Here is a 13,876-nt window from a genome sequence, read left to right as displayed (position 1 = left end):
ATTACCACGACAATCCCCAGTGTGCCCACGCCGGCTTATTGAAAACCTTCACTCGCCTGCAACAGCGGTACTACTGGCGTGGGATGTACCGTTATGTTCGTCGGTTCGTCCAGTCCTGCCAAGAGTGTCAGCGTCGAAAACACCCACCTCGCCAGCCCGCCGCTCCTCTGCAGCCGCTGACCTGCCCAGCTCAGACCTTCGAGCGCGTTGGAATCGACCTGTACGGCCCGCTTCCTAGCACATCAACAGGCAATCGCTGGATCATCGTTGCAATTGATCATCTCACACGCTACGCCGAAACGGCGTCTTTGCCATCTGCTACAGCCCAAGACATTGCCTCTTTCATCCTCCATCACATCATTCTTCGCCAAGGGGCTCCCAAAGAATTGCTGAGTGACAGAGGTCCCGCCTTCCTTTCTGAAGTTGTCGAAGCTGTTCATAGAGAATGCAAAATCGTTCACCGCGCCACCTCCGCGTACCATCCGCAAACAAATGGAATGGGTAAGCGTTTTAACCGCACCATGGGCGACATGCTGGCATGTATGTCGCTTCCGACCAATCCAACTGGGACCGCGTTCTTCCATTCGTCACATTCGCTTATAACTCTGCCACTCAAGCAACCACTGGATTCTCGCCATACTTCCTCCTGTACGGTCGTGAGTCCTCTTGTACCATGGACACCATTCTCCCTTATCGACCGGATTCTTCCGAATTCACGACTGTTTCACAAGCTGCAACTTATGCTGAAGAATGCCGCCAGCTTGTCCGGTCCTTCACTTCTCACGCCCAGCATGAAATGGGAGCATGAAATATGTTCAAAAACCGGGCAGCGAAGCAAATCAGCAAATACAAGAGGCAAGGGATAAAATCGAGCCTTGAGCGAGAGTGGCATACGCGGCAGCGATAACATTGGCACACGTCACCCTTTGAGTACTAGAATGAGTCTTCCCCTCTCTCTCTCTCTGCGAGGGCCTTTGTTGTCTTCATTTTGAACAATGTCGACAGCGCCGCCGACGCAAATTGCAAGACTCGGGTAGCACATGCACTTTAAAAACAAAAAGCACGTGGAAAATTCCGTAAAAACGAAATGGGCACGGATTCCGTCAGACTCCATTCCCGCATATTACGGCTGCCACCGTTAGCGTGGGTGGCGGCCTTCCAAATCGCGTTTTGGAACAAACTGGTGAAAGAAGAAAATAAAAACCCACATGGTAGCATCATGAATATATAGCAGATGAACTGCTGTAGCACGCGACCGCTTCCGCTATAGAGAACAGCTATATAACTGCAAGAATTTGTCAGCTTTTCCGATTTACCCGGATGCCCGCCGAACGGTCTGGCACATTTTCGATTTTCTTTTGGCTGCCCCAGCACAGATGTGTCCCCCCATTACACCGCGGCAAATGCCTAAATCGTGGCGAGCTTCATTACACTGAAGCTTCCTCTCTGAGCGAAGAATAACGTGCTGTCCAAGTACACGGCCTCGGCGGCCGCCTTTCGATGGAGGCGAAAAGCAAGGCGCCCGTGTGCTGTGCGATGTCAGTGAAGAACCCCAGGTGGTCGAAATTTCCGGAGTCCTCCACTACGGCGTCTCTCATAGCCTGAGTCGCTTTGGGACGTTAAACCCCACAAACCAACCAGCCAAGCAACCTTTCTGCGGCGACTGAACACGCCAGCACGTGTATTTCGTGTTACCGCAGGACACGGAGTACGTTATGTTTTGCGTTGCAGCACTTCGAAACTTGTGCTTATAACTACGATAACTAGAGAAGACTGGTAACTAGTTGATGCGTCATCCTTATGGTTTTGGGGAAGCGCTAGCTACATACAAGGTCGGTTTGGTTTGGTTTGGAGGGTTTAACGCTCCAAAATGACTCGGGCTATGAGAGACGCCGTAGTGGAGGACTCCGGAAATTTCGACCACCTCTAACGTGCACTGACATCACACAGGTAGCACACGGACGCCACTCCGTTTCGCCTCCATCGATACTCAGCCGGCGGCGGTCGGGTTCGAACCCGAGTACTTCGGTACGCTAGTCGGGCGCCGTAACCACTGCGCCACCACGGCGGTGCCCGCATACAAGGAAAGGACAGATACACGACTGTAAGGTTCGCCACGCGTGTGGGCGTCCTTTCCTTGTGTGCAACTAGAACTGTTCGAAAACCGTACGGACGACACTGGCCGGTAATAATCGGGAGCAGCAGGCAGCCGACAATTACGTACGAGTTTCTCGTTCTCGTCCTCCATGTGAAGACGGGCGTTGATGCAATTGCGTGTGTCCAGAAAGGCCTTCCGTTGCGCATGTTCCATGATGGAGTGCACGAAGACGCCCACCAGGTGGCCGCACACGAACACCAGCACATTGGCGGCAACCTGGAAGACAGCAGGCGACACCTTTAGCGATTCGCAAATGCTACGAAATTCGTAAGAATTTTCTCAAAAAGGAGCGCCGAGCAGGCCTAGTCAGAGCTCTGAATCTCTTCCGCGTTCAGAGCCACAGAGACGTTTATTACGAAAGCACGCATATAACGACTGTCAGAGCCGAACAGTAACCGAATTGCTTCTGCATCGCTAGTTGCCATAGCAACTGCTGTCTAGCCATCGAAGTGCCGAGTGGTCCCACTCAGCACTTCATGCATGCATGCATGACAGTTACCCTTGTGACAGGGTCCCTCCCCCCTGTCCCCTCTGGTACTTCTTTTGTTCGCACATCCCTAACGGACCTCTATGTGTGGCGCCAGTTTTCTCCTCTTTCGGATCAAAAATGCGACGCAACCGTTCTTCTCGAAGTGTTGTGTCACATATCACCTCACTTCCCATTTCTAGTAAAGTTAGAGGCTATAGTTCGCAACTGCGATTCGAACCGACGACCTATGTCTATCCAGTTGTATGTCGTGCTTATTATAAAGGCGTTTAACACACTGTTATGCTCTGTGCAGTTAAACCGCCATGCAAAACCATGTCAAACTCTACCAAACGGTGCTTTCGCACGTCTTAATAGGAGTAAGCGTAGTTAAAACCCGGATAATTTTTTTTTTTTTTTTAAACCGCGTCACCGTAGTTGGAGGCATAGAGAATCGGCGCAGTTGTTTATTCGTCACATTGTGAGTAAATATGAAACTAGCTTCCTGCCTCGCCAACCCCGGCAAGCCGTTTTGAGGGTCCGATGTTTACAGCTTTCAAACGTGCGACGTTGTACAGCCCGTGGAAACGGTCGGTGAGTACTTCGAGGAGCGAAGTTGCATGCTGCGAACACATGACGAGCATTTGCAGTCTAGTCGCAAACTTAGCGAACATCGGACAGTGTCATGCAAGGGTGTCTGTATTTTGAACGTGATTGGTGAAAACCAGACTCCTCCAAAATGCTATATATCCGTTCAAATACACCAAGCTATTCGAGGAGTGGCAAGTATACAGGCGAGAGGGAGAGCGCTTCGACAGCCGGCCGCCTTCTCAAGAAAAACCATGATTTTTCTATGGCTCATCTCTCTTTCGTACAAACTTAAATACATTCGTTGTTGCTTTTGAAGTCTGGCAACGCGAAGTATTAAGACGCCGGAAGAATGCTTACCGCCCTTCCCATTGATAACTCTATCTTGACCTCAGTCAGCATATGGGGTGCAAATCAATGCGCCAGAAAGGTCGGTGACCGACCGGGCTCAGCTTGAGCAGTTAACGAACCGGCGGCTAAACAGCAGAAATCCCAGATAGCCGCGTAGAACATATGCTTGACGAACTCGATAGATCCACAACTGTCTACGACGCCACGTCTTCGCGGGATCCACTCTCGGCATCTCGTACTTCCTACGCCGATAATAGTTTCAAGTGAAGGCCTTGGAACGCTGCACGCAGCGAGCAAGCAGAGCCGCACGCGCCAAGAATTCTCAGACGAGAAGGTCTTTGAACGTGCGGACAACACGTCACGTGCGGACAACACGTCACTCTATCGGGGCATCTCTGACGAGCTGCGCTGTACGACTTTTCGAGAAGCATACCCGTGTTGGTGTGAATGCAGCATACACAAAAGCCCGAGCGCCGGTCGGCGCAAGCAGCGAGACCAGCGATGCACGACCCGCACGCCAGGCGCGCATACGGCCCAAGAAGGGCGTGATAGCACCCTTCTCGCCCGACGATCCAAGAAGGCGAAAGACGATACGGGCCCCGTCTGAGAGCAGTGAGAGCACGCACTCGAGACGACAGGCGAGCCTGCAGTGCGTTGCGCGCCCAAAAGTGAACACAAAGGGCTCGGCAGTGCGCCGCGCGCCGCTTCGCTTTCGAAGTCGCGCTTTTATGCGCCGCGGCCGGATGGGTTACCGACCGAGAGCGCCGCGACGATTCGATCGCGCGCGGAACAGGCTGTCGAGTACGGCCTGACGACGCGCAGCACACCCCGGGCGCGCCCGCTTGGCACCGTGGCTGATTGTGGAGTTGCCGTTGAAGCGACTGCGGAGTCACTGCAATATCTTCCTGGGATTGAGGCCCCGAACGGAATGGAATTTCTTTGCGAGGCACCAAAAGGAAACGGAGCCGAGATGTACAGGGACTTCGGAACAAGAAGGCGAGCGAGGTGGAAAGGAAATGGTCGCCATTTCATCCCTTTTCTAAGAGAGGGGAGGAAGTAGGGAAAGCCTCAGAAACAATGGAAATAGGGGACGGCGCAGCTGGCGAGAAAAACGTAACTGCAAGTCAGGCGAAGGACAGTGCGGGAATTGTGCTTAGAAAACTGGCCACCCTTCAACTCAATGCTTCATGACCTCGGTCATAATCCAAAAGCGACATCAAAGGCTCGACAAATTACAGGAAGATCGGTTCACTCTCAATTACCTACATAGCAGTACGGTAATCTCTAACAGAATCAGGGCCACCTTAAATTTTAATCAACCAAAACACAAACAAGGCTGGTTTTCGAAAACGCTATACCATATACTCATAAAATGGAGATATATAGGACGCACGCTGCACGCACAACGAAAACCATGCAGTGGCGCAGTCATTGAGGAAAATTCGAGAAGCAACGTCCACCTAAGGAGAAGGATCGCGTTCACCGCTGCTTCTTATGAAGTTTTGTTTGGTGCGAGTGGAAACAAGAATGCAGCGCGCATACGGCCACCGTCATTTCCTCGGCGTAATCGGATTGCATACGGCGCTTGCTAGGTCTCTTCATCCTCCGCTTCCGCTGGCACCAGACGTTGGTGACATTCACGGAATCCAAGAGACGTCACCTAATAGCCGTCGCATTTTAAACATATAATTAACGCTAAATAATAATAATAATAATAATAATAATAATAATAATAATAATAATAATAATAATAATAATAATAACAACAACTACAATAATAATAATAATAATAATAATAATAATAATAATAATAATAATAATAATAATAATAATTGGTTCACAGGAAGGGAAAGGCGCAGTATCTCACTTATTTCTGTGGACACCTGAACCGCGCCGGAAGGGAAGGGAGGAAGGTGGGAGTTAAAGTGGAAGGAGAGAAAGAGGAGCCGTAGTGGAGGGGTACGGAGTAATTTCGACCACCTGGGGATCTTTGACGTGCGCTGACGTCGCACAGCACACGGACGCCTCTCCTTGAGCGATGGGAGACCTTGTTATCCAGCCCCGCCCTATCGATTCAGGTCGCACTAACGGACAGGGATCAGGAGCTGCTGTGAACATATGGGATCCCGCAACTAAAGAACCACCCCGTCTGGTGCTTGCATGCACCACCGAATTATTTCAGGCCTAATAAATGTTGATTCCTCCTCCTCTTCGTCTCGCCTCCATCGAAACGCAGCCGCCGCGGTCGGGATCGAACCCTGAAACTCCGGAACAGTAGACGGGCGTCTTACCACTGCACCACTGCGGCGGGGCAAATAACGCTAATGAAGTACGGATTCGGGGCGTAAGCAGGCCCAGAAAACAGAGAGCGACTCAGCGGGAGGAAGACGCAGGCCTTCTCCAGGGCGTAGATAATTTACATTTGGCTCAGAGATGTTCATTAGTGCGAGCTCCGCCGGCCGGCCGGGCTTACTTAATCACCATGCACAGGAAACTGCCCCGCGGGGTACCTAAATTCACCAAGAGCAGAGTAAATGCAAAGGGCGTGAGTGCTCGTGAAGCTCGGGTCGAATTAAAATTTAATTTCAAAGGCGTGCTGCGCCCTCGGCAAGGATACGCGTTCAACTATATAAATTCGCGGGCATTCTGCATGTTCGTCACTATGTTCAGTAAAGTCGGTATTCATACCTACAGACAGGTGCGCTTCATTGCTACTCCACTGCTAAGGGGAATCCGCCTAAGGAGTAGATCTGTAATAATAAGGCAGTAATTATACTCATTAGCAAACCAAGCGCATCTATACGGCTGCAAAGGAAAGCTGCACAGCCTTCGGAGAAACTGCGCAGTTGACAAATTTGTCCCAATTTTGGGATCGAACTTCTGTTATCCGAACAGCCGCTCTCCCAGGAGGACTGGCGGGTAGTGCGGCGAGACCAAACTGATGACCAATTCGAAGTTGGTTGCAAAGCCAGTGTCTGTATACAGACACTGGCTCGAAGATAATCAGTATTCGCTCTCTTATTACGTAAATTCCAAAGAGGAGTACAAGCCTCTGTTCTAACGGCTTTGCACTAGCAGCGAAAATATATAGACAGGTTAAAAAAAATTTGGAGGACGCTTAAGCTTCGCCTTCAAGAGTGGAACGCGATAGCGTTATTGCACCTCGTTCGCACCGCCCACTCATTCGCTCGGTATGCTCTTGAGTCACACAAAGACATAGTTTTCATACTCAACACTTCTGAGCACCACGCAGAAGCATGATTCCTCGGAAGCAGCTCGGCACACATCGCAGGGGACGCTTTCCCAGCAGAAGCGCTACGGCGCAGCGATCACGTCACAGGCGTCCGGCATCAGACGCTGCACCTAGCAATCGCGCTGTGAACGGAAAGACGAGCCGCGTCGCCTAAACACCACTGTTCGAGTGACGCACGCTGGATGTTGGAAGGGGAGAGAGCGAGAAAAAGTGCATGCCGGGATTTATCGCTCACGGCCAACGCCGCCGACGACACCGGCTTTTCTGCGACACGAGCTCCTTAACGCTACCGCGTTAATAGTTCGCATTTGGTTTCTCAGTTTGTAAACGATGGTAGCTTGAAAAGTTTGGCGAGCATTCAAATGAAACGCGCCTATTCCTAGTAACAATCCCGCGTTATTTCTCGACAATCTTATTTGCTTTTAGAGCGCAGCGCTTTGGCGCCCGTTCCAGGGTTTCGCGGCGGCGTCGGCGTCGTCGGCCTCGTAACCAGTTCCGCCCTCCTTTCAGCCGGCGCTTCCTGATTGATTTATCTGGTTTATTTATAGGAAGGGAAAGGCGCGGTAACTGTCTCACTTGTTTTCTGTGGACACCGCAACCGCGCCGTAAGGGAAGGGAGGAAGGTGGGAGTGAAAGTGGTAAGAGAGAAAGAGGAGCCGTAGTGGAGGGCTACGGAGTAATTTCGACCACCTGGGGATCTTTAACGTGCGCTGACATCGCACAGCACACGGATGCCTCTTCGTTTCGCCTCCATCGAAACGCAGCCGCCGAGGTCGGGTTCGAACCCGGGTACTCCGGCACAGTAGTCGGGCGTCTTACCACTGCACCACCCCGGCGGGGCGTGCTGCGTAGAACACCGTCGCCGTCATGCAGAAAGAGAAGGAGAAGGGCGGCCATCTTGCACACATTTCTCACGTGTGTAAATTATTCGTGCAAGGCTCGTACTCTTTTCCCGCCGATGTTCACTCCTACGCTCAAGCAGCATCAGCTGCCTCGTCCGATGCCATTCGTTGTTCTTCCAAAGCGATCGACATCATGTGGAGAGTATTGACCGCAACTGGGCGTCCAGAGCGTGCTCCGTCGTGTACGCCCGGTTTAAACTCGTTCACCCCAAAATAAACCGTCTTCAGCGCTTGCGCAGAGCCCCCCCCCCCCCCCCCCCCCCCCCCCCCTCTCTCTCTCCCTTCCCCGAGAAAAAAAAAAAGCTTCATCAAACGCGCCTTCGATCTGCGCAGCCTCCCGCTCCCTTTAAATAGAAATGTTTCATCAGTGCAAAGAACTCGCCTCTGATTTCATGGCGAGTGCCGACGTACGTCGCTCGCTTAAAACGTATGTCGAGCCGTCCGTCAACTCCGCAACGGTACTCGCCGATAGCTGTCCCAATTAGATTGAAATGGATACTTATAAAACCTTGCTTCACCACTAAACTCGATGAGGCGAAAGCCTCTATTGCGCGGTGGTCCGAAGCCCTCCAATACGGCACCTCTTTATTCTTTTTTTCGATCACACCTTCCTCCTCCTTACGGCTCGGTTAAGGTGTACGTGGAAAATTGTGACAAATACTGCGCCTTTTCTTTCCCGTAAACCAATCTGAAACGCTGCTGATGCTTGCTGTACTGCGTCTGCTTATGTATATTGTGTGGGGCTGGTGTTTTGTCGTTACGCTGTTCATCCCAGGCCAGCAGGCAACGCCCTTGGACAGTGTTCTCTAGACGTATTCGATGACGCGTCTGTGACTCTGTAACGATGGTAGTGAGTGGTGGAACGTTCGGCTATATGAGTGTGCTCGCCGACCTATAAACCGCGATTTTGTCATTCCCCGAGAGCTCTTCGCTGCCCATCACCGACAAGAGTGAATCCCTGATACGACTGACATATACACCGACGCATCGATTAGAAGCGAATTTGCATCTATGGGCTGGGTATGCGTTGACAACCCTTCCCTTTCAGGCGCTTATGCCTGCCACCTACCTCAAGGTACCCCTCTTCATGCTGAACCCCTCACGATTTGGGCAGCCTTGTCAGGAGTGCTTTGCACCGGAACTGCTTCAATACGTATTCTTACTGATTCCTATGAAGCTTACAAGGAAATCACTACTACGGGTTCGCAAGATGCAACAGCTACGGCCATACAGCGTCTCCTTAAACGCCACCAACTCGCGACCAGAACTGTCGCTATTCACTGGACCCCAGGTCACTCGGACGAATCAGGGGGCAATGCGGCGGCACACGCCGCGGCTGCTTGGCAGGTGGGATGTCCACATTTACTTCCCCACCCCTTCGGTTAATTCTTACTCGACCTTGGGCGGGCAACTCACCCCTTCTCTTGCCCTTATGCACTATACTCGGACCAGTCTTCGTAGCCTCAGTCAGCATCGCATACAGGTGGCCACACCAGACCCACCTTTTACGAGAAAAACCCACCTCACCCGAAGTCAAGAAGTCTTTTTGAACAAGCTCATTGCCCATGCGGCTTACATGCCACGTATTATGGCCCGCTGGCGTCAGTATACAGAGAAACTGATTACGTGCCCCCACTGTAAACTCGCGGCGGCATATTTAATCTACTCTGGGATTGCCCTGCTTTTTCTACTGGACGCTCCGAGATCAAACCCTACCGCCTGAACTACCGTTCCCTTCTAGAAACTGATGCTAACACACAGATATTTGCCAAGTATGGCTCGCTTAGTGGCCTGATTAGAGCAATGTGATTTGAGTGACGACCTAAACAATGGAGATTCTGTCTACTCCCCTTTATCCCCATCCATGGCCATGAGCCTTCCCATTCAATAAAGGACATTCAATCAATCGTGTGGGGTGGCGTTCGAGGAAACGGACGCCCGGCAGAGTCAGCTTTGTATATGCGCGAATCATCATGACTGTTCGTGACGTCATGACCGGATATGACATCATCATGAGGCCCGCTCCGGTTATTAGGTATAACCTGATGTGACGTCATGATGACGCCACATCCGGTCATGACGTCATAGACACAGTCATCTGTCAATATCATCACTATTACTATAACTGCCGCTATCATTATCAGTCCCACTAACTAGCGGTGGCGGTCTCCATGGCAACCGCACTGGCATGACGTTGAACAAGAACTAAGATACGTTTCTCACGTGGCCGGCGGGCGTGGCTGTCAGGCCTGGTTGACAGCTATAGTGTTACTGAACGGACGACAGTATGAGCCATTAAAAGCTTTCGCCTTTCAAGTCGTACAATTATCGTCGTCCAGTTGCACATCCAGCGGTTCTTACATGTCGGCTCGGCTAATTTTACGTCAGCCCGCGATTGAGCATAAGTATAGGATCTGGGACATGATGGCCGCATTTCGACGGACATGAAACGCAAAAACATCCGCGCGCTGTGCGTCGACAGCCGCGCCCGCACACCGGGCCGGCCTTCGAAATCGATTCGGAGCCCTGAACTGAACGGTTTCCCTCACAGCGCACTTGTTTATATAGGGTCCCAATTTTATACCGCAACATCGTTTGTCTTTCATACGAGGTGAAAACGATGCGCGGGCGTTCTTGATGCACCGAGCTGACCGCACAGCCACAGGCATGTGAAGGGTGTCCCAGCTAACTTGGACCAAGATTTAAAAAAATACGGTTAACCTTATCACATTGAAACCAATTCAGGGCTGTTCAGAGTCGTCTATGCTAACCTCTAGTATTTTTTTAGTTCACTAAAGTTAATTAATCAGTGAAGACTAATTAGATATTTTTTGTAATTATTGGCTTGAGAAAAACGTGTTAATGCAAAAGTTGTAGATCTACAAAAACAGGTAGCTACGTTGTTTCCACCACGCTACGACTTACGCCGCCTATATATAGGCCTGCAAAAAATGACACCTGACCAGCTGTTATTTTAAATCTTTCGCCAAGTGCGTACAGCCAGCTTCATCGCAGAGAGCAGATTTTGTTATCTCGGGTGTGACTCGAGGCTTTAAAGTGACGCCGCAGTCACGAGTTCTTTTTTTTTTTTTTTTTTTCGCCAGGCGTTGTTTTTGGCTGGTAAAAATATCGCTGCGTAAACGCTAGTTTGATGGAAACAACGTAGCTACCTGTTTTTCGATATCTGCAACTTGTGCTAGACACCTTCCTTCTCAAGCCAATAATTACAAAAATAGCTAATTAGTCTTTACTAGTAATTTTATTAAACGAAAAAAGTACTAGAGGTTAGCATAGGCGACTCTGAACAGCTCTGAATTGGTTTCACTGTGCTTTGGCTAACCGTAATTTTAAAAATATTGGTCCAAGTGAGCTGGGACACCCATGTAAATCGGGGATTCATACATCAAGGCGGCGGCCTTATATTCAGGGGCGGAAAAGACAAGAGAGAGGGGGGGGGGGGGGGGGGGGGGGCAACTTTATACCGACAGGTGGCTCGCCGCCTCGGGGCGGGAATTCGCGTCTCGGCGCTAAGCAGCAGCAACAGCAACGCCACCTCCATCCACCAACAACACGGGCGACGGCTGCCGCTCGGCAGATGCTCCAGGAATGCGGGGCGCGGCAGCGGCGATTTCAGGGCCGTCCATCACAGGCAGGCCGGACGTCACGGCGACAATGGCCTGCGCGGCTATTCTGCAGCGGCGCAACATCCGGCGTGCGTAGCACGCCGCCAATGCCCGCAGCACGGCACCGGCACGCGTGAGCGACTGATATGCTCGCGCCGCTAGCTGAAAACACGTGAAAGGGCTTCCCTGCATAAACTCCACGCGTAATTAAAACTTCAACTGAACTGCAACATGCGTGACCTACCCGGGGATGATGATGTGCGTTGAGGGGCAGCCCTATCCTGTCCTTGCCTGTTGTGTCGTCTTTGTTGCGCTTATGTAAGTATACGATGATGATGAAAATGCTCTAATTGAGCCCGAAATGAAGATGGGCGGACTCCCTATTTCAGGAGTCCATTAGAGTGATCTGCAGCCTTGGCACTGCCCGTAAGCAGCACCTGTACAGATATGTAGCACAGATATGCCGCCATTGCACCATGAGCACAGTTGAGTTAGTAGTGCATTATTTGTGGCAATTCCCATATCTATTTTTTAACCCAAAACGCCAGCTCGGTGACAATGGTGTTCGGGCTGCTGAGACTAAGGTCGCAGGATAGAATCTAGAAAGCGTGACCGCATTTCGGCGGAGGTGGGACACAAAGCTGCCCGTATGCTGGACAAAGCCGATCCCGGGTATACGGGGAACTAAACCGGGGAGCTCCACGACGGCACCTCCCACAGAGACCAAGCTCACAGCTTGGAGAGGAATTGAGCGCCACATTTCCCCACAACCTGTACTCGGAAACAAGGGAAGGCAGAGAGGGTAAGGAGTTCGAGTTTAAATAGCTCTTCCTTTTTCTAGTCTACGGCCAAGAAAAGTAAGCAGCAAGCACTCAGAATGGGGGATGGGATCCCAAACTCCCGTAAAATGCAAAGCATCGGCTACACCACCGAAAGAGCGAGCGGACATTATTTAAGCAAATGGCGCACGAAGGGCCCCCGTCATTCATGAAACACAGTCACTCCGCACAGCTCGCGGGACGTAAGTCATTTTAGAGCTCACTCAGCAACAGAGCGCTTCGCCACTGCAGCGCAAGCTACCTTGCACAAATAGACAAAAAAGTAGCACAGAAGTGAAAAATGGCCCTCAAAAGTCACTACTTTATAGTCAGAACGGCAGAGCTCCTTCGAACACCAGTGTGCACGCTCTTCCCTAGCAGTTTCCCAAGCTTGGAAAGGCGGGCGCTTCGGAAGCGATAATCCACGCCTCTTTGGATAGAATGTCATGAAAAGTGCCCGAGTCTCCTCTTTGCATGTTTAGTGCAGCGCTTTGGACGAGCTTCCTTCGGTGTACCGCTTGTTGCGCCGGTTCGAGAGCTGAGCTCCAGCATTTTCTAACGCAACAGCAGTGTTTAGTGACGTTAATTGAGAGGCAGAAACGCCGCACTGGGCCAAAAACGCTCAGTGCTAAGGGAAGAACGGCGCGCTGGCCGCCACGGTCATTCAACGTCCACTGAGAATGCAACTGATAAAGCGCCACACATAATGTAATAATATTTTAAGTGACAGTGAAGCGTAATAAGCTTAAACCTGCACTATCTTCGATACGGCGACACTAGAACATAAACGTAATCCCGCCAAAAGCTCGGCTGAACAACGAAGAGTAAGGGTCCTGCTGGTTCACATAGCATTATTATTAACCTGTCGTTGAAATGCAATCGCCCGTGCGTATACAGGCGCTCATAAGTGACATGGCTTCGCTTATCGCACCGCACTTATCAGCAAAGCTAAAGAGATATGGTGACCGTAAAACAGTTTTGGGCCTACATAAATTATATTTGAACTATAGAGTGCAGTATTCTAGGGCTACTGTTATTCACCATTTATCTGAATGATATTATGCATTGTGCCGAAGGAACACGGTTGGTTCCTTACGCTGATGACACCACATTCTTTGTAACAGGAAAGAGGAACCCGTCGTTGAGCAAAAAGCGAATTTCGTTCTCAGCAGTTTTTCTCACTGTGTAAAAGCAAATCGTTTGATAATTAATATAAATCAAAGACAGCTTTATATGTCCCAAGAGGAAAGCAAACATCGGGAAATATTAGCGTACATGTGGGAACGCAATTTATAGAATTGGTTGACTGTTTGAAGGTGGTTGGTGAGAAGTTTTCCAAGTACTTGACTTGGAATGAGCACGTGAAACACCTTGCATCGAAGGAATCGTCATCTGTTGGCATTATATGCAGGACGACGCATATATACCGCCAGCAAAAGCTAAAATTTTGCCTTATAATGCATTAGTACTTTCGCTTTTACAATACTGGTCTATAATCTGGTGTACCACAGACGTTATTACCTTGTACAAGTTATATTTACTGCAAAAGAGGGCAGTCCAATTTATCGGTAATGTACCCTACTATCGTCCTACTAAAGTGTTTTGTTTTTAAAATACGATAGTCCTTCAGTGTTTTGTTAGTACAGTTACAGACTGATAATGCATTACAAAGCATTCCTTAAAACCCAATAATAATGTCACAATATATCTTGCAAAA

General features: G+C 50.3%; 1 protein-coding gene across 2 annotated transcripts in view; it reads right to left on the bottom strand.

Moving 5' to 3' along the window:
* Window positions 1–13,876, bottom strand: part of LOC146198051 (adenylate cyclase type 1-like) — a 221,539-nt gene that overhangs the window by 44,972 nt on the left and 162,691 nt on the right. For both annotated transcript variants that reach the window (XM_084593369.1, XM_084593371.1), the window contains exon 3: window positions 2,225–2,374. In XM_084593369.1, the coding sequence (XP_084449495.1) occupies window positions 2,225–2,374 (150 nt within the window). The remainder of the gene's footprint in view (window positions 1–2,224; window positions 2,375–13,876) is intronic.

This window comes from Amblyomma maculatum, chromosome 2 (assembly GCF_055883805.1).
Source record: "Amblyomma maculatum isolate TAMU_Amacu chromosome 2, ASM5588380v1, whole genome shotgun sequence".
In the NCBI taxonomy this organism is placed as follows: domain Eukaryota; kingdom Metazoa; phylum Arthropoda; class Arachnida; order Ixodida; family Ixodidae; genus Amblyomma; species Amblyomma maculatum.
The sequence above is the reverse complement of the archived record's forward strand: the minus strand, read 5'-3'. Positions and strand labels throughout refer to the sequence as shown.